At 38.2% G+C, this 24,800-nt stretch overlaps 1 protein-coding gene across 27 annotated transcripts in view; it reads right to left on the bottom strand.

Moving 5' to 3' along the window:
* Positions 1-24,800, bottom strand: part of MCF2L (MCF.2 cell line derived transforming sequence like) — a 163,906-nt gene that overhangs the window by 9,705 nt on the left and 129,401 nt on the right. For all 27 annotated transcript variants that reach the window (XR_010471714.1, XR_010471715.1, XM_065058970.1 and 24 more), the window contains 21 exons: positions 20,651-20,770; positions 20,061-20,177; positions 19,400-19,549; positions 18,582-18,706; positions 16,728-16,842; positions 15,630-15,749; positions 14,585-14,776; positions 14,176-14,367; positions 13,318-13,477; positions 13,099-13,169; positions 11,976-12,052; positions 10,866-10,932; positions 7,151-7,266; positions 6,121-6,190; positions 4,810-4,902; positions 4,569-4,661; positions 3,204-3,329; positions 2,283-2,504; positions 1,575-1,667; positions 980-1,058; positions 758-824 (listed from right to left, as the gene is read on the bottom strand). Coding sequence is in view for 25 of the 27 variants with exons in the window: in XM_065058970.1 (XP_064915042.1) it covers positions 758-824; positions 980-1,058; positions 1,575-1,667; positions 2,283-2,504; positions 3,204-3,329; positions 4,569-4,661; positions 4,810-4,902; positions 6,121-6,190; positions 7,151-7,266; positions 10,866-10,932; positions 11,976-12,052; positions 13,099-13,169; positions 13,318-13,477; positions 14,176-14,367; positions 14,585-14,776; positions 15,630-15,749; positions 16,728-16,842; positions 18,582-18,706; positions 19,400-19,549; positions 20,061-20,177; positions 20,651-20,770 (2,465 nt within the window). In the remaining 2 variants the exon portion in view is untranslated. The remainder of the gene's footprint in view (positions 1-757; positions 825-979; positions 1,059-1,574; positions 1,668-2,282; positions 2,505-3,203; positions 3,330-4,568; positions 4,662-4,809; positions 4,903-6,120; positions 6,191-7,150; positions 7,267-10,865; positions 10,933-11,975; positions 12,053-13,098; positions 13,170-13,317; positions 13,478-14,175; positions 14,368-14,584; positions 14,777-15,629; positions 15,750-16,727; positions 16,843-18,581; positions 18,707-19,399; positions 19,550-20,060; positions 20,178-20,650; positions 20,771-24,800) is intronic.

Raw genomic sequence — 24,800 nt, 5'->3', positions numbered from 1 at the left:
GCAGAACAGCAGATGGGAGCAGAAGAGCATACAGGTTGGTAGGGTGAAAAATAAAAACCAGGAAAACAAAAAAGCTTGGCTCAGAAGTTGGGACACTACAGGAATCAATGCATCTCTTAGTTAAAAAAAAAATGTAGGAAAAGAGCAAGGGACAGAGAAAAGACAAAAAGGAAGGTAACCTGACATTGGAAAAGAAAGAAAAAATAATCCAGATGAAGGAAAAGAACAGGTGGGGAGGCAAGGGGGAGGCAAGGGGGAGGCAAGGGGGAGGCAAGGGGGAGGCAAGGGGGAGGCAAGGGGGAGGCAAGGGGGAGGCAAGGGGGAGGCAAGGGGGAGGCAAGGGGGAGGCAAGGGGGAGGCAAGGGGGAGGCAAGGGGGAGGCAAGGGGGAGGCAAGGGGGAGGCAAGGGGGAGGCAAGGGGGAGGCAAGAGCTGCTCCACATAACTCTGTTATCTGGGGTATAAAGTATACAATTAGCTGTTCAACAAACACACATAATACCAGCAGGATTTTGGCTGGTGCAGAAAAAGACTTTTCTGTGTTGCTCTCTATCAACTGGCAAAGCCCATGCCAACGCTGCTCAGTTTAACCATTCTGAAGATGTATCGACCCCAAACTTTACAGTTTTAGAGTACAAAGTGACCTAAAAAAACCCCTAACACACAAGGGGCAGTATTAAGGGACAGAAGAACTGCAAACCAGATGCGTTAGTATATTTAAAAGACAGCCAGGCTGATTTGACAACATACTTGCTTACCTCGAACAAGATGACCCTGGTAGAGGTAAACTCTGTGTTTGTTCTAATGTCCTGTGCTGACTGGCTTCTGTAATGGAGGAAAGAAAATGAAATATTAACACTGATTTGTGTTTTGAGCTTTTTATTTCTACAGTCCTACACAGTGAAGATATACAGGGCAGGTTCTGAAATTCAAAGAGAAGAGAGATTAAAAACCATGTATATATACACAAAATATTTTACCTCTGCATGCCTGCAGCTGACTTGTCAGCACTTTTCTGATTTCATTTACCCAAGTAGCTTTAACTTCAGGGGTTGGTGCCTACTCAAAAATAAACACGATCAGCCATCAAGCACAGAATAGTTATTACACAAAGAGTTGCATGCCAAAGCCCAGCCTCGGAGCAATCCTTCAAGAGGGACAGGCAGAGCTCCCTCTTTAGTCCTTCAGTGAAAAGGAACTAGCAGTGGCAACTAGAACACACTGAGGCAGAGGCTGTGGACATGCTACAGTGAGACCCCAGCTCCCCAGCCAGCCACTGCAATAGTGATGGTGTACACAATAACCTCCTTGTTGTAAAACGTGATTATTGCCCCCGCCGGCCCGCAGAAGGCTGTGCAATTTAAATATATACATAAACTACCTAACCTACCTTATGAATCTGACAGTATTGCTTTTTTTTTTTTCTCTCCTTTCTTTCTACATTTCCTTATCACTGTTTATTAGTGATATTAACAGAGGAAAAAAACCTCCAGATCTACATCGGGTTAGATTCTCCCCCCCAGCCCTTTTCGCTCTCTCTCTCTTTTTTTTTTAATGTAGTGACGTGTTATTTACCTGTATAATGTACACTTCTTCCCTTGCATTATACCAGATTTCAAATTTTTTTGCATCACCTTTGACATTTTCTGTTATTCCAACTGCTGCCATCTGGAAGCAAAGAGAACAGAAGCTGACCTACCAAATTGCAATTATAACAACAATGGAAGCAGGCGGCTACTGGTATTCTTTGGTACTCTATTTCTGGAAAGGAAAACTACATTTGGCTTCTTACTCAAGGAAAAGAATAATAACACATGATGTTCATGTTGGATGTAAGACATTTAGTATTTTGTGCCAGCTTGGCTGCCTCAGAGGGAAGAAAGGTTTAGGTACATTAAACTGAGACTGACCCACAAGATGTATCTTATAAAATCCAGACACCAAATCTTACATCTATTTTATACTACCCCGCTCTACACATTATTACATTTTGATTATTATATGTTGATTTTTATTAACTCATTGTTACATTTTGATTAGTGCAACTGGCATTCGACTTGACCAGTATGGTTTGGATTTTCTCAAAGGATCATGTTCCTCTACCCCAGCTCTCTGACAGTGACACCAAGTGACACAGACCTGCAGCACCAGTCAGGTTTCTCTCAAAGGCTGAAGCTCCCAACACAAAACTATAACACCTTCACTGACAAAAAACTAGAGTGTTGTATTACAGCAGGATAAACCCTCAGGACCTTGACCTTACTGGACTGCTCAGGGTCTTACATTTAAGGAGTGTTTGTAGCTGTAAGAAGGTGCTTTCTCATATCCCTCTCCATTTTCTTCTCGCTTTTTACAGAACAGCACTGCTTTCTCGTGGAGGAAGAGGTGTCGCTGCATTGGCTTGAAGCGTGCCAAATCCTTCACTTTTGAGTGACCCTTTTTATGATCAGTCCAGACATTGAAGGATCCTTGCATTAAAAGCTTGCCCAGCTCATTCAGGTTTCCCTGGAACAACAACAACAACAAGATATTTATAACTACAAAGAGATAACATTAGAGTAAAGCACATGCTCTGAACAGGTCTTTACAAGTTCTTTTGTTCCAGCTAATCACTTACGTAAGTGTTGATGTTGAGTTTGGAAATGTAATAAAAATAAAGTCAGTGCTAGATTTTTTACACATAATTTTCTCTCTCCTCAATACTGTTCAGGTAGGATTTTACAGTCAAGAGTACCAGCAGCAAAGATACAGAGATCTACACATAGAGAGAGGGGTAGACACAATAAACTTATTTAGGTTTTTTTTTTTTTTTTTTTTTTTTTTTTTTCAAAACTCTGCTCCAAAGCTCCTTAAATTGTTGGTTTTTTACCTGGAAGGTTTGGGTGCAGTTTTATACAAGGATATAAAAACTTAGCAGTGCCTCCCATTTGGCAGTAGCCTAAACCAGACTTTTCATGACGATCTTCTGTTTCTAGCTTGGTGTCAAGTAGATCAAAAGAAGAAAACGTGGGTAGATGGAGCAGCAGGAAAACTCATGAAGAGTAGAGAGAGATCTATTTTCAGTTATTACCACTACACAATTCAGCCTAAAGGCACCATTTGTAAACATTCTCATCATTAACACACAGTAGGGGGTATTCTGTACCTATATCTAAGAAATAAATTAAAATAAATTTAAAAATAAGTGAAAATACTGCTACTCACATCGTAGCCTGTAATGGCTATCTGGTGCATAGAATCATTAACTGCTTTGAGAATACCCAGTATAGAAGTTAATGCCTCCTGAAGATCTTCAGCTCCTTCACAGTTCTTACTGTACTTCAGCATTTCCTGAATGGGCAGAGAATAACAACACACTTAGTTTTCAAACTGCAATAACTAAGAACCTTCACATTTTAACACCAAATTTAAAATTTTCAAGTTATCCAGCAAACTTTTAAACCATATAATCTAGAGTGTTAAATACTGTCTGGAACTCAGAAGACCCTGAAGTTTTATTTCTCATCTCTGCTGCTTATTAGCCCGATATATTTCATTCATCTAAACGTTTTATAAACACTAACCTAAGAATTTCACAAGACTAAATCTACAAATATTTTTTATCATAATTACTAAAAAAAAAAAAAAAGCAAAACCCAAAACAAAACAAATGTGTTACTTTTTAAATTTCTTGCAATTTAGAATTGAAAAACATGCAAAAACATAGGCAAATTTCATTTATTTGCATTATGCTGAGACCTGGGATACTAGTTACAGACTAACAGACTTGAAGTTACTGCACTGAGCATTATCGACACATTTTAAAAGGAATCTCTTCTCCAAAGGGCTTATTGGTGAAACTGCATCTTCCAGTTTGATGCAGATAAATGTAGCTGCGAATTAATGTAGAATCCCCCAGATTTCATGGTATGAGAAGAAGCATCTGCTCACAGCCTGCAGGAACTAAAGATACTTTAAATTGAAAACCTTTCAAATATTCCTCTCTTCATGTAAACCAAACATAACTAATTCTTTAAAAGCAGTGTAAATCAATTTTAACTCAAGAGGTAACTTGGTCCAAGGTAATTTTTTTACATTACTGTTGTGTGAAATTGTTGAAATATGTGTCTATGTGGGAAATGTTTCTTAAAAACAAGAGAGCTTCAAACATGGCCAAAACATAGACATTCATTTTAAAATTTATAATAGTGTATTTCTCTCATTTAGCTCTCAGTATACCATGGGTTATAACTGGCAAGTAACAAGGACTCTCTTTTCTGTGTTGCAAAGGTTTCTTGGTCTTTCTGTTTCCCATGAACAACTTTTCATTCTTCTCTTCAGCAGAAACATAAGGACAAAATAAGTTAAAAAATGTGTCTCTGTGGTAACATTTGCCTGTATACCGGCAGCTTTTTGGCTGAAGAGGAAAGAACCAAGCTGAAAATTGTCAGACTGGGATTTGTCTGTTTTGATTTATACATCTGTCCACTGACTTTTAGGCTGGTTTCCCTCCAGGGGGATGAGAGGACCAGCATTTAAAAAAAACAAATGCACAAACTATACTTAGTGTTATAGTTTATTAACACATACCTTTAGCAATAATTGGTATTTGGTTATTCTCTGCACAGGTTTCAACAAGTATGAGTCCAAACTGAGCTTGTGATCGAGTTTTCTTTGACATTCCTGTAATCAACGTTGGATTTCATCAGCACAATCGTCAGTATTTCTCTTATTTGTTCTTGACATAAATTATGAACTTGAAAAAAAAAAAAATCCAAACCAAACGACAAAACCTGCCCCACAAATATTTTAGAGCCTCAAGCAAACATACCTGAAAGAATGCAGAATCTGAAAACTGCCTCCACAAACTTTCAGATCGAGGTTTATTTTGACAGTACTTTTCATAAATCTGGAAATCTTCCATCTGAAATTGGGGATATGAGCAAAAAGTTAATAAACTCTTCTGGCTTCAATGGACGAAGTCCATTGGATTTTTTTTTCATAATCAATATGGCCAAGAAAAAGCAACAACAAAACCAAAAATGCAATTCCTTGAGGCATCCCAAGCAAAAAAACAATTATTAAAAATAATTCATTTTGTAATGGCTACTGGTTTTGCACTTGGAACATCAGAATAAAACATTCCTGTCAATTTTTGCGTCTAGTTGCACGTTAAGCACGATGTCAAGAAGCACATATTATATTTACAGATATATTTCACAGTATGAAAAATATTTCTATGAATACCCAACCGTGAGAACTTCTATGCAGCTCATTTAAAAGCCTTCACCCCTTTTTTTACACATTTTCTCTTTATGAATGTGTTTTTCACTGTGAGTTGTACTAGGGCAGACTAAGCAGTTTGTTGCCCCATATCACTTCAGCAACTACATAGCATGACTTCAGCACTTGCTGAAAGCAAAAGGAAATAAAACTGTTGAAAATGTCACAGTAACTATACATATTAAGGAAAGACTAAGCAGGAAATCAAGCCCAGAAGCACCTCGGTCCCTCAGTTTTAGAAAACTGCATCCCTGTGGACGTAGCCAGTAAGCAGGAGGGAGAGGGATGGCTCCTCCCAGAAGTTTTAGAGCATCAATAGGCAGCAACAACAGGAGCCTGATTTCCATAAACAGATTCCTGTTTAGCGTTTGGTATGCTACAAGTGAGACTCAATGTATAAATAATCCCAGATTAAAAGAAATTTAATTCCGTCAGAGCTTCCTGTTTTCAGAATAAAGATATTTTGAACTTACTCTGTTGAGGCGTATCCTTTAAAGAAAACAGAAAACAACAACAAAATCCAGTAAAAAAATAAAATAAAATAAAAATCTAACCAAGTAAACCAATCATTTACAGTGACGCGAAGTGATGCAGCACATGATTCTTCTACATGTTTTCCTAACTGCCACTTTAATAAGTAGTTTTCTTTCAACAAGGTAATATCTCTTTCTAACAAAATTTATTACCCCTCACAGCAGAAAATATCCCTAGCCCTCAATTAACATCTACATTCTCAACCTGCTACCTGTCCAAGACAAATGAAGGTGATGTGGTGGCAATTAGCACATGAAAATTGCTCTTATATGTTGCAGTCTTACAGAGGCTTACAAACGAAATGCCAGCAAAAGATGACGCATACCTGTTCCAGAAAGCACCGTCCTACTAGTTCTGGGTATTCTATGTAGTTTTCTAGTTCTCTCAAGAATATTCTACGAGGAAGAAGATTTTTCTTAGAGCGCATATTAAAACAGTTATAGTACATGTTCACATTCTTGCAACTTGTTTTCTAAACTTTTAGAAACAGAGTTGTAATACTGTACATTAAAACTAAACAAAACTCTTCTAGATCATGTACTTAAAAAGGGATAGCCAATTAAAGCAAACATTCTGACCAACTTCTTTTAGCTTACTGTTGCTACAAAAGAAATAAAATATAAGGTTGGGGAAGGAAGGAGGACGTTCTTCCCCTGCCTTATGTCTTCAGCAGCAGGATTTGTATAGTTTAAAGAGTTTGTTTTTTCTTTCCAAATACTACCAAACACCACAAAGCAAACAAATCAACTAAACCCCACCCCCACAAGCAAAGTAAACCCCCCCAAAAAAATCAGAGGCAAAACTTAGTCTAGTTTTGCCTGAATAAGAAACAACTATTTAATACGCTTAACTTGAAAATACTTCTTTTTTATACCAATTTAAAATACCGTCGTGTGAAGAAACACCTCTCTAGCAGCAAGGATTCAAACTTCAGAGAGAGGTCACTAAAGTATAAAATTAAACAGCCTCAGCCAGATTTAAGAGATGAGAATTTGTGGTTTAGAACAATAATTTATTTCCTACATAAAATTTCATAAAAAATAAAAGAAACCCAAAAACCTAAAGAAACCCTTGTTTTAATTAGCTTATAACCAGATCCCAATACCTTCCTTCGGGAAGAAGACCATGATGCAAAATTCTACCTGTGTACTGCAAACATATGGATAACATTTCATATAGTTTTGCTCACCTTTTATAGATACTTTGTCTCTCCTCTTCTATGCAATATGAATTTTGACTTGCCAGATAGCCAAGTGGGACTCAGTAAGGATCATTTAACAATTTAAATCAGACTAAAAGGAGGAGTAAAGAATCCCATCAAAATGCTATTTTTATATCTGAGTGCAAATCCTCACCTGTTGTGAAAGTGATAAATTTCTTCCATATTCCCAAACAAGATATCCTTCTTATTCTGGAGTTCTGGTGAAATGAGATGAGCCATTAAGGGGTTGTCCATCTCTGCAGCGTACCCCTGCAACAGAGGAGAGAGACATGCTGATTATCTCCCTTGACTTGCAGTACTTATCTCTCTCTGACAAGGCAGTCTGCCTGCAGGCTGATAGACAGCAAAGAAAGATCTCATTAATCACGAAATAAGTATATGAATTCTGATTTTGTTCATCAGTCCAGTAAGACACACCTGTAGAAAGATGTTTGAATAATTACTGCCGTTTTAGTTAAGCAAGGTTGAAACAAAGTTTGCAATCATTTCCACATAGCAAAGGCTACATATTCCTATACTGCTTACAAATTATAGCTTGTACTTTTTCTGTCAGACTTCACACACCTGAGTTTGAAGCCACAACTTCAGTACACACACAAAACCTCATGCTAGTCTTAGCTGTTAGTGTGAGGGAACAAGCCGACTGTAGTTACTTCTGCAGGTAATAGAAACCATTAAGCTGCAAATTCTATCTTTAAGACATTTCCATTAGCTTTGGTACCAAAAGTCATAACTTTAGATTCTGACATCTCCCATTTGTCATACAAGGCCACACCCTCTTGTGTATGTGTATCTGGCACAGAAAAGGTGGCTTTAAGCCCAGCTCTGTTCTCCTCCGATCCCAAGGTCACTAATCTGCAATGAAGCGACCTCCCGAAACACTAAAAACCAAAGCCACCAAGCAACCTTCCCCCCAAACCCCAAATCCAAACAAAATATCCACAACCAATCAACCAGAAAAACTGCAAGAATGCTCTAGTACCTGTATTGTTCACAGATTTCTTACTGTAATTTCCTAATGTAAGCAGATTTCTTAGTGTACAAGCACCATTTAAAATTATAATGGACAAGGCGGTCACTGCATTAGTGACACTGGTTATAATAACCTGCACTGAATTATAACAAACTGACAAATTAAATGAAAGGATAAGCAAAAATGCACCAACAACTGAGATTTTCAATTTCAAAGTGTTGTCCAAACTACAAAAACTAGAAGAACTAGCTGGTAAATCCAGTTAGTCTGAAAAAAATTAAGGATTTGGGTAGAACAGTGATTAGACTTTTTTAAAATTAGAAACACTTCTTTAAAAATCTGGGTATTTTTTCCTCAAATACCACAAAATAAGGAAAAAAAAATAATGGCAAAGGGAAAGATGCTAGAGCTCATAGACAGCCAACCATTGTCTCTCTTTCATATCTCTCCCCCCAAATATGAAGGTGCAGGGTCTCAAAGAGGGAAAAAAGTCATACAGCCTTAAAAGAAGATAAAAATAATTTACATAAAACTGAGTTAAAATTAACAGAAGAACTGCAGCCACCATGCAGTTTAGGTGCAGTTAAGAGAATGAATGATTCATTTCCACCTGAAATAAAGATGATGCTGAACACAGCAGCAAAGCCAGCAGTGACATAAAGAAAGGGTACCTACCCCAGCTGAGGTGAAAACAAATCTGATAGAGCTCAGTACTCTGGAATTCTGAAAGAACAAAAGCCTGAAACCCACAAATTGACAAAAATCTTTCGACACTTCACTGCCTCTCCCTTCAGGTCGATGCAGTACTGCTTTTGAAAATGTATTATAAAACCCCTTCATGTTTTACTACCTATGCGTACCTGTGTTTTATGAAAGGTTATAGAAAGCTACTCCTTGCAGTCACAGGGATCATTAAATCTTACTTTAAGAATATATAAGGTTTTGCTTAGTCTTCCATTCGAAAGTTGTTCCAATAGCATCAAAGTAAATGGAAGAAGGAGTCAAATACAATACATGAAAATAGACTAGACCAATAATTTTTCCCAATAAAAAAGACTGGATTCCCCAGACTAAAGTCAGATGAACATGGTTATTAATAAAAGGAAAACTATTACACTTGGATAAAAGCAGCTATAGCAGTTTCCCAGTAATCAATCTTGAGATCTACCTTGTTTTTTTCTATTTGAATCCTTGGCAGAGAGAAATGCATGGCAAAGTATGACATAATAATAGGAGACACTGTCCACACAAATGAGTATCAGGTTATTTTCCTAGAAGAATGGAAAGACTCATAGGAGAAACAAAGGCATTGGGAGAATGGCCATAACTATGGATTAATAACTAGAATTACTCAAAAGCTGGAAGACTGTCATTGAACAACAAGGATCTGATCCAGAATTACTGCTGGCAGTCCCAGTCACTCAAGTTAGAGAGAAATTAATCCCACACTAGAAGGCGGCACAGAGAAGTATGCCTGGCATGGTCAGAGTATTGGAGAGTCTATCACATTGGCAGAAAATCAACAAAGCTTGGCTTAGCAAGACAAGGGCTGCACTAAACTCTATGCAAAGCAAAAGTAACACCAAAGGAGTACCAGTAGTAAGAACCAAAAATCCTCCAGCTATTGAAGTCTTGATTTTATGAACAGAACTGTGCAGATAGAATTGGATACAAAAGCAGAGAAGAAAGTGATCCTTAGGCCCACTCCAGACCCACCTTGCTTTATTACCACACCACAGACGCAACCATCCTACTGTCATCAACACTTCCCAGCACGTGGACCAGACCCAGGCCATAAATGCTGTGGGAAGCTGAGCACAAAGCAGGCTAAAGAAAGATCAGAATTCAAAACCCTCAGACAGTACTCTTGCTTGAAGGTATGTACTCAGAATTTATCACTCTCAGTCCATAACTTAATGACAGCTCCAATTTAGGAGTTTAACATTGACATGGACACCAGGAGTACCCACTTGGCTCAATTCCAGTTCATCGTGATTAAAATAATACAACCTCATTTATCTGCAACTTCATCTTCTACAGTCAAAATGGACTACAACAAAATGACATGTCCATGTCTGAAGATATTAGGAAAAAATTCTTCATGGAAAGGGTTGTCAGGCATTGGAAGAGGCTGCCCAGGGAAGTGGTGGAGTCACCATCCCTGGAGGGGTTTAAAAGGTGTTTAGACGAGGTTCTTAGGAACATGGTTTAGGTCTAGAGTTAGGTTATGGCTGGACTCGATAATCCTGACGGTCTCTTCCAACCAAAATGACTCTTTGATTCTAAGGCTTAACAAACTTGAGGAACAACACAGAATACTGCAGCAGAATACTGTAGCATGTTTCTACAAGCAACTCAGCAGTATTGCAGTTGTGCCTCTGCAAGCGTGGAGCAAAGGGAACAGCTTTGTTTCCTTCACAATTCTGAATCAATATAGAATTATTACAATGCACTCTGTTGCCACAGTTGCACCCATGTCATTTGGAAGATCACTTAAAGGTATGCAAGAAACGAGTTTTCTCCTCTGACACATAATTCTCTCAATGCAGATTCAGATTTCTATGTGACACATGGCCTTCCTGGAGCTGACCCAAGACTCTGGAATGAACTTATGCAGGAATTAATCATCATTACAAATCTCACATGTCTTATTTTCTGCCCAAATTGTGTTTTCTAGTTGCATGAATATTTTCTAGAAAAAAAAATTGCACATTCCTGCCTCTGTGAAAACACAATGAGAGAGGAGAGGTGTAAGAATCACAGCGCTTGATGGGACAAGCAGAGGTATTACAGCGGTAAGGAAAGCAGAAAAGCATCCATGAAATGGAAGAGAGAAATAGATTCACGAATAGCCATGGTGAAACTTGATCTTTACCTCAAGAACGCAGAGAAGTTCTTCCACATATGCTCGTTCAGTCTCAATAAGTTCATTAATCACATGCCTGTAGACAAAATATGCCAATTAAGGCAGGCATATTCACTTAAGCAAATAGATGAGACAATGTTAGCTTCTGTGTTTATGCTTTACTTCAGACAATAAAATAATTTCTAGGTAATGGAAAACATGATATTTCACAGATATTTCTGTCAACAGTTTATATATCCTTATTGAGGAGGATGCATTTTTAAAACACTTAAATCTTTGAAACTGTGTTTAAACAACAAAGTAAAATCTAGGATTTTAAACACTGTAGTAACTGAACTGAGGAAGTGAAGCATTTTATCATTGTACATACAAAATCTGGTTATGCTGTGTTCACAAGTATGACAGGAGCTGGAGTTACAGCTACATAGGGGTATCAAACACAGACTTATATTGGTCATTTTAAATTAGAGGCATTTAGGGCACACTTTAAATGCCACGATGCTGCTTTAAGTTTGATTTCCCTAATGGTCAAGCAAGCATGCTTCCCCCTGATCCTTTCCCCCTTGTGATTTTCTACCATTTAACATGTGATTGTAACAGTGAAGAGACAGTAGAAGTATCCAGTTTACAGACAGAAATGCAAGCTCTGATATACACATTGCAGGTGGTACTCAGTAATTTTTTAAATATAAGTGTTGCTGTTTAATTTTTATATATAAAAAGTGATTTTTCTTAACATTTATCAAAACAATGACTAAAGAGAGTCATACAAAAAGACAGTCTTCTGAAGCATGGAGATCAAAACCTCCAATAGATTTGCAGGAGGCTTACTTATTACTTGAAACTGTGTCATCTCTGAAATGCAAATATGTAGTTATCTTGCCACAGCATCATCTTGCTGCAGGAAAGCTAAAGTCTGGTACTATATAAACCATAAATAATGCTGCAGACAGACTGAAATATCTTCCTCTGCATACAGAGCATATTCACGGCATTTCAAAAAGCACTGAGCACCACTTAATTCAGAGAAGCATACTTAACAAATCCTTAGCCAAACTCAGACTTTGCTGGAACCAAATCAGAGAAAAAGTATTTTTATGTTTATCAAAACATACTTACTGCCGTAACACAGCTAGATTTTCTTCATCATCCATTGTAGATCCTCCTCTACTTTGATGGAGTTCAGTCATTTCACTCTAAAAGAAGGAAACACACAACAACAAAATCATCACAGCATCACAGATGAGAGAAAAACACTTCAAAATGCAGAGCTTTGCTCTCAGCTCTACTTGCATGTGTTTTCACAGGAATGACTACTCTGTTAAAATTGAAGGCCATTTGTAAGAACGCTGCAAAATAAATCCAAGTCAACCTGAAGATCTTGAAGTAGACAAGAACATTTATACACAGAGAGTTCTCCATGAAAGGCCAGTTTAGAAGAGACGGTGGTTGGAGGCCCCTTTCCAGGAAGACAACATCAGAGCATCAGCATAACCTTGGAGGCAACACTGGACTTAGCCTGTTTTCCAAGCTAAAAATGAGGTACTGTGCTAACTTTCTGGTAACTTTCTAACCAGACACAGAAGTTCACTCTTACAACTTCAACTGTAATGGCTGACCCAATCAAGGCTTGCTGAAGAAAACATGGGAGGTTCTGCTTTCAGTCTCCCCTTGAAACAACCCTTTTCTCAAACTGTTGTCACTCCTGGGCACACAGTCCCGGCTTCCTCCTTGCATTGTCTCTTGCTGAACCTTCGCTGAGCTGATTCAACTCTCTAACCCAGTGGGAAACTACTGGTTTCTGTTGCTGCCGTCAGGTTCCTTTCCTTGCAGGAGGTGGGGCAGGAAGACCATCCCCGCTTGGGAATGGCAACCCATTAGGTCAGGTGAAGCTGTCTTGGAGCCAATGACAACTACCTCTTCACTTTCACCAGTTTTAAGAGTAGCCAATTACTATTGGCAAATAATAAATATTTCCTGTTCATAGAATTTATATTTTGCTGCCCCTAACATTTTTCCTAATATAGGCAACTATTTACTTTACCTTCCCTCATACCCAGTCCAGCGACAAAGCAGCCTTTATTTAAACCACACAGCTGCTTCACCAGAGTTACTTTGATAGGGGCAATACCATCACTTTTTCAGTGGAATGGCCACATTCTTCTTGAGGTTCCTAAATATTTCACTGTTTTATGACTTTCTTAAGCAGTAGGTGCATGAAAAGTGCAAAGATAAAAATTACCTTTCCTCTTCTGCAGTTTACCCTCCGAAGTGCACTGCTTTCTGAGTTGGATACAAATTCTCTTTGAAGACCTAAGCGTGTAAACCAGAACCAAACAGCAGTCAGAACGTGAGCAGATCTCACACAGATGTTTGTGCAAACACAAATTATAGCTGAAAGTTTCTTTATGTTTCTCAGCATAGTGCAAAAAAATAGTTAAAGGCTACTTTAGGTACTTACTTGGAGACGTACAAGGAGATTTTATAAAGGCTTCAGGTCTTGGTGCAACTGGCTGAACAGGACGTGTCTGCTTAGCTGCCAGTTTCTTAAGACTTACTTGTCTTTTTTGAAACATTTCTTCCATACTTTCTTGCTTCTGGAAAACCTTTTGCACATGCTCCTATTATTGCCACAGAAATGAAAAAAAAAAAAAAAAAAAAAAAAAGAGCCCCATCAGAGACCAATCAACAAGCTCCACTGCCATTTATGGCATGTTGATTTGAAATTGCGACTGCTTTTATACCATGTATAAAAATATTAACCTACTCTTCACTCCTAACAACGCATAACTTACAGTCATTTAGTACATTGGAAAATTGGAACATCACTTCATAAAATATTTTGTATGCTTGCTGTAGATAAACCAGTGGGGTTCAGGTTTCAATTAAAAAAAAATACGGAAAAGTTTTCTTGACAGTGTCTAATGGTTCTATTATATGAAGAGATCAACCAAGAGGAAAAGGGACATATTCTCAAGTTCTAAAAACCAGCAGTTACAAAGCAGAACTCACACAAACATCAAGGGCAAGCACATTTTTGCTACATAAAAAAGATATCACAACTGAGTATTTGAAGTATTTTTTTTAAAAGTAATCCTACTATATTTAAAATTGAAGTAGTTATTAAAAGACTCTGAAGCCCTTGATCCTTATCCAGAGATATGGCAGGACTAGCACCTCAGGTAGCCAAATGTGTTGGCTTTCCGGTTCCAGGTATAGCTTCTAGTACTGATTATTTAGCTTTATCAATACCCATGCAAGAGAGCAACTCTAAAATTAACAAGCGAACACATAGATACACATAAATATCTTCTGGTACCTTTAGATCCTCATTGAGGATGTGCGCATACTCTCTGTAAAGTTTATTCAACTCCTTGATTTTATTGCCCGCACCAGTGTCCAGGAATTTCTCAATCTCCTGTAATGCTGATTCTGCACCATCCTGAGACTGACACTTATCTACTGGCTGTGAAGCCAGCAGATAAATCCCTTCATCGCACCACTTCATGGACTAGAAACAGAGAGAAGAACAGGCTTAGAATGCACGAAGGTCCACAGCAAACACTGAGAAGTCTATAACATTTTATACCTCTACTTGTGATGTATTCAGCTATTCAAGGAGAAAACTTTCAGCACACACAGACATTTTTACCTGCCGTTATGACAACCGGTTGACTGAGGTTTTAGTAAACAAGACGGGAAACAGAACTGTTCCATACAAAATTTACCTTTTCTAGTAAGCCATGCAGTTCTAGAGATTTGTTAAGAAGATTCCTCCTCCGTTCTGTCTCAGTAGTGAAGGCATCACAGAGATGAAGAAGTTCACTGCATTTTGGAATAATCGAGTCCACAGCATAATGGCTGCTTTGAATAAAAGCATCACCCTCTGAGGCTAGCATTCTGGCTTTTGCTATAGTTTCCTAAGAAATCAAACACTGATTTAGGTACATCTTTCCTTGGATCAACATCAGTGAAAAAAGTTAAAAATTATACCACTTGTTTTTATGCAGTAAAATACACATATTGATATAGAATACATCTTTAGTTTACAGCTGACTCACTTAATAAATCAAAGTGATTTCCTGTCTTCTCAGATGCCCAAGAACTGTTATGCCTCCTTCTTTATTGTATCAAAATACTTCAGAAACATTAAGGAGTTTAATCATATGGCCTCTCAGGAGAACCACTAGTAGTCCTTCTATGCCTTAGATATTCAGCAGTGTGTTCGAGTGTGTATGTATTCAATTGGGAGTATGGCAGCCATCTGAACCCACCTCAATCTCAAGAGCAACGACCTAGCTTATAGAGCTGTATATGTTATTGTGAAGCACAGAATATAATAAAGTTCCATTTCTACATTATTCAGAGCATATGTTTCTGTTGGTCATCTTTTAACATATTTTACATTCAATACACAGCCTTCTCATTTCCGTGATTTAATGAAATAAGTGGTTTCAATAGAAGTGGAAGTGGGCCCTTAATTGCTAAGGGCAGAACTTGGCTATGTAGACACTTCATGAGCTTCTTCCACAAACCCATCACACCAACTTTGTGACTGGTCACTCTGTTCTTTACTGAGGGATGCCCAAGAACTGGGCCCTCTTAATGTTTAAAGACTTTATTCCAAATTCCTTCTGCACGTTACTTGAGACACTGATTCAGTCCTATTGTCAGCCTAAGCTCTGCTCAAAAACATACTCAATAACCAAATACTGTTCCCCTCCACACATGCATTGTCATACTAGAAATTAAGGAGACTTGCAGAGTCCTTACACATGATTTTTCTTCAAAGCTGGCAAGATCTTTCAATATGTGCTCCGCATGCGAACAGCTGTTTCCCACATCGGTGAAAGCAGACAATCTCTCAAACACAATATCCAAAGCTGCTTTGACCTGAAACGAGACACAGCTATGCATCAATGAAGATGATTCCACATTTCCAGAGACCCATCAGTTAAATAGCTGACAGCCACTATTTACAGTCAGGTGATTGATTTATTTTTTTGTGTAAATGGGAAAACCCTATTTCCATTATGGGGTTACTGGGACACAGAGACAAACCACTTTTTTTTCAGTCTACCTTTACTATTCAAAATGAAAACAAATACAAAGAAAAGGCAGTGAAGTAATCATATTTCCTGGTACCGAACAAAAACGCAGGAAAACCAATGCTCAGGAAATATCTTTGATCTTGCTTTTAGCAGGTGACAATAATACAAAGCAACATTAACATAAACAGCAAAACATGAGAGAGAGGTCCTCACCCTAACAACTGGTTGAGAGACAGACAGACAGACACACAAACACTTCTAAGGTTTTCTCCCATGGAGACACAGGGGCTGCGCTCTGAGATCAGCTGCACCAGTGTAAAGGGACTGTAGGTGCCATCAAGCGTATGAGTTAAACTAACATGAGATCAGAAACTGGCTGTAAAATATTTAGTTCAGCCTCCACCCAGTTTCTAACAGTGTAGTTGCAAGTTCCCACCCACAGTGTTGGAGACTTTTATAAAATTTCAGCCAGAAGGTTTAGGTAAGTCTTGGTTCCATAAAAGAGCCTATTGGCAAGATGAAAGGCTTACAGCCAGCATATTATGCTTCTGTGGTGGAGAACAGGTTCAAAGGAGCTTTTGAAGGCTTATACACTGCTGGGCCTGTGGAAAAAAATCAGAAGACTGCAGAAGAGAAGCTATTATGTCTCCATAGGCAAGTATTCAAGGTAGTAAAGATAGCAGGATGTCAAGTAAGGACATGTACAAGAAAAAGTCTGGAGAAATCTTTCAAGCACACACAGGAGCTGCAAAAACAAGAAGTATTTTCCTCAAATCATTCCTGTATTACCAAATATTGACTCCCACTGAGAAGTTCTCACCTCTCTAAAATTCTGTTCAAAATTCCGAAGGCGCAGACACTGCTCAAGTTTTTGCTGATGCTTAATCCAAAACTCATCGAAGGCAGTCTCTGTTTCATGTAATTGAGCCAGAAGCCTTAGAAAAAAAAATACTGTAAGAATTATGGGTGCAACCTTCAAGGGACAATGCAATCTTGCACAGTAAACAAAAAGCCTCCCCAACGCAATATTTTCCAGAAAAAATAAACTGGACATAGGAAACTTTGAGTATTGCACAGAATTGTTTCCTAGAATAACATTGGTGTAAAGCTGAAACCCAACACAAATATTAAGTTCTGAAAAACTGGCAAGCGCTGATTTGAAGCTAGCTGCTGCACATGCTACTGCTCAGCTCTGGCCTGGGGACATGGCAACTTGGGGCTAGCAAACATAAATAAAACATGCAAAAATGTGTGGGCAAAGACCCAGAGGAACCCAAGCCTTGGGCTATAAGGAAAAATGAAGGCAAAAATTTGTACTGCTGTGACCAGCCAGTTGCCCTTAAATTTCATTTCTTGGAGCAAGGCTCATAATAAGACTAGAGGTCATTGCTCCTCCTCTGAGCAGTATTACTACTTAAATACCACAGTCCAGTGTACAGCAGTACTGCAATAAAAAGAATCTTCTTCAACTATAATTTTGGCCAGTGCCTTAGGACTTTACTTTTCAACTTGTCTTCTAATATTGCATTTGACAGTATGGTATCCTATGGACTTACTTTTACAGCGTGTTTTGCTGTATTTAGGCTACATCCAGGCCACATATCAGAATTTTAATGAATTTTTGTCTTTAATAGCACAGAAGTGAACCCTGAATTTACAAGTTAAAACTGATAAGAAAAAAGGTGTGGGGGACACATACACAGAGTTTCTTCCAGCTTCTCTCAGATATTGTATCAAGTGGGAACATTTTGGATAAATTAGCAACCTCCACCCTGATTGTCCTTCAGACAGTTGATAGCAGCAACAACCAAAAAAAGTGACTTCTGCCAAACTTTGTGGATTGGAATGGACAGTTATTTGGAAAAAAAAATCAGCCTGAGTGTAACAGAAACATGGAATGACAGACAAAAAAAGAATGCAGAATAATGCCTGGGGGAAATGAGCTACGCTTTCACAGCTTTGTGCAAATTTACATCTGCGCTATGGTGATATAATGTCTTCAGAACTGGCAATAATTTAAGGGGGGGGTGGGGGGGAGGAGGGGAGCGTGGGTAGCAAAGGCAAACATTTCTTACATATATGCCCAGAGAAAGCATACAGGAAGTTCGTGCATAGATACTTCAAGAGTGGTGTACTCACTAGTAGCCTTTTAAAGGCTACCAACAGCATTGACATGGTACCAGCCATGTGCAGAAGCTCCTTCAGGAAGATTTAAAGAAAAAGAAACCTCCCACTTCAAAAATACTTAATGAGAGTGCACAAATCTACTGAAAACAATGGATATCTCACTTCTGTCTTTCCCTCCTACAGCAGTGAAATTCCCTTGGATTGCAAGACATTGATATTATTTAAAATAAGGAAGAGCTGCTAAACTATATAGTCCAAATCTGACAAAAAGGGAAAAAAAGAACAGCGTTACTTTGTTGATAATGGAACTCAAACTGCATCCCCTATTTCCTAACATCCCGGTGACCTGGTAATGAACATCAGGGGATCACTTTGCTCAGGACAGTATTGATAACAGAGTGTTGTTTCTGAAAGTGCCTTTTTATATGTTCACACTACAACATTTGCTTATTTGGTACGCATGCATATGAAACTAAGTAAAAGAGGTAAAAACAAACAAACAAACAAAACCAGAAAAGCAGTATGTTCAGTATTTTGCTCCTCTCACCTTTCTACTGTTGTTTGATTGTCTAGTTGATCTTGATTCAGTTTGTATTCAGGATTCTCAGTAACTGGCTTTGTAATACTTCCAAGGATATCGTCTCCCTGTTCTACTGCTAACCTGATATCCTCCTAGAAAACAAACCAAAAAAGAGTACAACTACACCATGGGTTTTGGTTTTTTGTTTGTTTGTTCATTTTAAGCAGACTTTAAGGAACCAAACTGGAAAAGAGATTTTGTTTTAATAGCAATAGAGCAGGCATAGTTTGTTTTAAAGCAGTGTTTGACAACAAATACAGACAGCAAATGCTAAATGTCAGCTTTTTCTACGTTTACCATCATAAGACTCCACTGTAACTGAACTGAATTTTCATGATAGATTGCCTTCTAGTGCCTCCTTAGGCTACAAGTATCTCAGAAGTTTCAGATGTAGTTTTGAAACCCCCAAACAGTTATCTTTAAATCAATTTGAAATAACTTTTGTTCTTTCTTCAAAAGGTCATATATTTCCATATGTATGCAAATATAGTCAAATTTCTTGTTGCAAACAAAACTACAAATTAAACACACTACTACTTACAAATAAATTTGTTTCCACATACAAATCATTATGCATTTGTACACAAGTAAATAGCCTCAAGAAATGTCATTTTTAACGCAAAAAGGATTTTTAACATCAAACCAAGCAAACCAAGTTCAATAAGATTTCAATGTTTCACATTATTACTGTCTATTAACATCTTCCAGATTTTCTATTAACATTATCAGCTATAAACTAAAGCACAGTTTAACTAGAAGATACTATCTTCACAAAAATTACATACCTTCATTTTGTCCTTCTTTTCTGTGTGTGTTGCAAGAAGGGAGCTGGTTGACTGCACATCATTTGGTAGTTCTGTTTCAGCCAGCTCAGTCCCAAAGGACTGAAGAATCTGAGCTGTTTGCTTAACCTTTTGGGCGAAACCTTCTATAGCCTTTTGGAATAAAAACCATTAATGATGTTTCATGCTCATCACATGCATAACGTACAGACATATACATACACATGAAATATAACTCAGAAAACAAAACCGAGTAGATGAATTACTAGACTGAAAAGCGGTCAAAGTATAATTTTGCAAACAACAGATACAGTCACCATTAATTCCTTAATTGTATGTTTTTCCTAGGCTTGTATCAGGTATCTTCCTCATATTTTTATAATCTGGAGTCATTCTACAACTTGAGCTTGTTCTTTCTCCTAGCAAAACCAATAAACCTCAGCACAATAATACACTGTAGTTGCTTTGCGGCAACTGTTCAGAAAACCACTCCCAAGTTATGACTCATTTTTTTCTCTAAGATGACTAAGTACCATTGGGAACATCTTCTCACTCTGAGCAAGTCAACTTGCATCACTTGGAATCTGTTGTATAAACGACAGCGTATATAAAAAAAAGACGGGTTCATTAAGCTGAGAAATTAAAACAAAAACTGAAGACTTACAGTGCGACGGGACAGCCATCTGTGATGGCAGTAATCCAGGGTGCCACCAAGATCTTCTGTTAATTGTGTTTTATCAATGTAACCCTGCAGTTCTGACACGGAGCCCAGCATTATGATCTGCAGCAGCAATGAAAAAAAGTAAATGCAAAAAGTGGCAAGAAGTCCCTTATTATGGATTCTAAGCCCCATCCTTCAGCCTCTGATAGAGAAATTTCAGTTTAATACAGAAGTGATGGAACTATTTCCTTCAGCTATAGAATAAAGAAATTTAACAGTTGTTTCAGTTGAAGATGATATAAATTTACATAACAGCAAGTGAGCATGAGCACCATGCTTAACGGTGCATATTAATACAAAGCTTACTATACAACATAAATTAATGACTCCATCAGGTTTCTTTTATCTTGATAAACCATACAGAGCTGTTTTTTAAGAGGAACCTTTAATTCAAGATTCAGGAACTACCTTTAAGCATGGCTTTTTTGTTGGGTTTGGTGGTTCTTTTTTTTTTTTTTTCCTTAATCCTCACTGGCTAGATTAAGCACTTTAACAAATCCCTGATAACATAGTGAAAACAAAGGACTACTTACAGGTACTTTCATTTTAAACTCATCTTTGTTGAACTTGAAAGCAATGTCTGAGAGAGCTCGATGAAAAAATCCTGTTGGGCGCAGAACGAGGACTAGTTGCAGGTTTCCTGGGAAAGATGCCTGCAAAACAAGTTTAGTCTGTTATTTTCTGTGTCTCACCTCCAGAATATAGTTTTGCACAAGGAGAAGCCCCTATTAAAGCACGAACTAACCATATCAAAAGCCTCCTGTAATGGGGTGACCAATCATAAAGCTAGCAAGGCTTGCACAGAGAGCTTCATTCACAAAGACTTTTACTCATCTTTGGGGACAGGAATCTATTGTCCTGGAACAAAATTCTTCAGGACTGGCTCATACTGCTCTTTAGCTAAGATTACATCCTAGCTGAGGAGGCTAATGAACAAGCAGCAGTGGCTTAGTACTTTTTCAACAACAGTACTTTCATGGTTACCTTATCTTCTTTTTTAATAGAGGGTGCCAAGAGAAACCATTCTTGTCAGAACATCTAACAACATATTTCTAGTTATTCCATATGTTATCTTGTATTGCCTACACAAACTATTGCCACTGAGACTTGAGTTTCTCAGGCAGTAGTTCAGAATAAGCTTTAACTTTGTAGAGAAATATAAAAATGAAACATAATAATTCTCAGCTGCGTTTTTTCTTCATCGTCTTCCAACTAATAGTCTGATGGATCTTTTCCAGTTCTACACGTGATAGTGTGGAAACAGAAGAGAGGAGAAGGAAAGCAAAGAAATAAAATTAATTTACTAAAAATCAACTTCTGCTGTGGCAGATGTTTGCATACTTGGCATTTAGCCATTCTTGAAATCATGCAAGTCTTCTCCCCTATTTAGTATTTCCACTGCAGGGAGGCAGTGAAGCTCACCAAAGAAATTACCATTATAATGATTAAGTATGCAATTTTCTTCATTATACTGTTGGAAATTATGTCACATTTCTACCAAATTTAATCACTAAAAAAAAAAAAAAGCCAACTAGAAAACAAACACTGACTGCAGGAGTTACGCTATGCTCTATTTCCACACCTAGTGAAACTGTTAGTATCTGGAAGGTTGGAGAGTGGTTTAACACTAATTTTAAGGTTTCCAAAGGCTCAAGGTATTTAGCATTAGAATTGATAAACTTTGAAAAACAGAAAAGTAGTTTAAAACGTCTCTGAAAGACTTCACAAAGTCATTGCGGTTCCCCAGATATTTAGTGTACAACTTAAATCTCCAACTGACTGGGGAACCTTAAGAGATTTGAGCTTCATAATCTGTCTCCACTCCAGTGATGTCCACATTCTTCAGAAAACATGGTGGTTTGGTCCTGAAGAGTCTGCCCAAGGGTTGGGAACAGAATCCAGGTAAATCTGGGTGCCTGCACTAGCTCCTCATCCTTGCACTGTAAACAATCTTTCTGTGTGTAGTGTGGTCTTACTAACACACAGTTATCAGAGGAAAAACTTTTCACAGAAAATTCAGAAGAAAAAGTAAATAAATGATGATTTAAAACATTTTTTTTCTGAAATATTCAGCCGCAAGTTTAAGACAATTATTAGACTCATACTAGAAATATTACAAGAATAGACAAAATAATTTCTAAATTTAATCTCCCAAATAATATTTTTAGAATGACAGCTATGCAATCTATTTTTTTGGACATGGGTCAATTTATTTTGTGCTTGTAGCAGCCATGTGCAGACTCTGACAGAGCTATTGAAGATAAAAAGGAACTTCTAAGACACGAAGTTTATTCAACAACAATGCCAATATTTTCAAAGAAAAAGCTTTGAGAAGAAATATCTTTTAGATAACACACTTCGAAAAAATAACAGGTCTTCACATGAGATATCCACTCCAGCACATGACTTCCAGACACACTGTCTTTGGCAGGGCATGTTTGTTACCCATTTAGCTTTGCCCGGAATATCAGGAAATGCCTCTCCTGTCACCTTAAAGTTGAGTAGGTACATTAGAAATACACAATGGTATGAAATGATGAAGCATGAAAGACACTGAATTGTAAAATTTAAATTCAAGTTACATGTATGAATAATACCTTTCTTCATCCCAACTTTCAATTCTAACTTCTATACTTTGCAACTGTAGTCTAGATTTTTACTCCAGAGTTTTAGAGAAAATACCCTGAAAGGGTCCTGGGATCCAGGTGGACAACAAGCCAAATGAGTCAGCAGTGTGTCGCTGCAGCAACCAAGATCCCAGGCTGCATCTGCAGGGGCATGACGAGCAGACACAAAGATGTGACCATCCCACTCAGCACTCATCCGGCTGCACCTGGAGCACCATGTCCTGTTCTGCTCCCCATGCATCAAGAAAGATGCGGACAGACTGGAGAGCGTCCAAAGAAAGGTCATGAAGATGAAAAGGGGACAGAGAACCTGCCCTATGTGGAAAGACTGAAGGAGTTGGGTCTCTTCTCCAGGGAGAAGACTGGTACTGAGATTCTTCCTGTCTTTGGTTTCCACTGTGTTACATGGTCTTGGTACGCTGGTACCAGCAGGGAGCTATTTAAGTCACTCAACAATTTCACCTGCACCAGATAGGCAGAGCAGCAATCCTGGTACTCCTGCCGGACAGCAATTGTAAACAGCACACATGTGCTACAGGCTATTGGGTAGATGGCATTTTCAAAGGAGGAAAAAGTCTCATTAAATCTCACACTTTACAACAGCCACGGTATTCACTGAGACAGGATCTGGTGTTGCTAGGCTGCTGCTCCCCGGAACAGGCAGCGCAGGAGCAGAGCAGTGGCCGGGGCTTACAACCAGGAGCCGGTCACAACCACTTGCAGCAACACATGCCAGAAATTGAGCTTTTGGAAAAGAAAACCAGCCCCTTTGACTTTCAGATCTCAAGTTTCCTCCTAGGGCTTATTTAGCATACAAAGGAATTATGTAGATAGATACATATATCTTATAGTCAGAGATGCCCTTAAAATAAAGTTGCCGTCTGCTGTTCAATCCCCCAGAGCAATTCACTCGGCTGCCACAGTGCTCAGGAGTCTTTTATGCTCCTACACAGCGAAGGAAAGCTGTTTTGATAAACAGTGAACCTACAGCCTCTCTTCTTCTGCTTCCCAAGTAAATAGCCAGCTTTCAGAAGTATCTGAACCACGTGAGCCATCGAAGAGCTAACGCTTCACTCAGTTTTAGTCGTTCTGTCTTAAAATACTTGGAACCGCACAATTTTTCATTTTATGAAGAGCTTCAATATGCCCACATTAACAAATTCTTGTGGTGGCATTTTCCCTTCTGCACTTACTAGTATGCCATAAGCCACAGGGCACTTCTTTCCAAAATACCTCTGTATATAAAGGAGCCAATAAGCACTTTCCCCACTCCCCCCAAGACTGTTTATTCCTGGCTAGAATGAAGTCTAGGCTACCTGTCAAGAAAGCATCTTGAATTAAATCAATACATAAAAGGAGCGGTTTAAATCCTGTTTTAAAAATATTGAGATGTTTTGCTTTAGATCTGGGTTTAATGCTTGTGAGGTTATGATCCTGTTATCAGAGTTTAAGTAATTCACTTTGCTCTTTTTACATATTAAAAAAACATGTAATAAAAATGAAAGATGGCTGACTATACAAGGATAACTGTGAAAGTGCCTGCATACATAATATTCTCAAAACATTCAAAGCATTAAGGCAAAATCATACAGCATCTCAAAACAGCCTTTTTAGTTTATCTTCTACTGGAATCATTCATAACAATAGCTGCCAAATTAATACAAATACTGATCTACCTTCATCATACTGTAGAGTTTCTGGTGGTGTTTGGAACCCAAGGAAAAATTAGAAACATGACCAGGGGCTGAAGGAAGAACAGTTTTTTCAAACTTAACCTATACAAAATGTTAAGTGTCATTACAGCTTTCAGGACATGACACAAAGAGCTAGCTAGAAACTGGGCAAGTGCAAAATACCTATCCATAACATAAAATAGTGCCCTTCATGGAGCATTACTTACTAAACGCATCTTTTCTTCATCAACAACTCACTAAGAAACTCAATGCCTCTCTACAAACAAGGCCAAAGAACTCAAGGTTGGATTACTATAATTCACTGTTTCTCACTTTGGATATAAAACCAGTGATAAGACTCCAGATGGCACAAAAATGGGACT

The sequence above is a fragment of the Columba livia genome, chromosome 1 (genome assembly GCF_036013475.1).
Source record: "Columba livia isolate bColLiv1 breed racing homer chromosome 1, bColLiv1.pat.W.v2, whole genome shotgun sequence".
NCBI lineage: Eukaryota > Metazoa > Chordata > Aves > Columbiformes > Columbidae > Columba > Columba livia.
The sequence above is the reverse complement of the archived record's forward strand: the minus strand, read 5'-3'. Positions and strand labels throughout refer to the sequence as shown.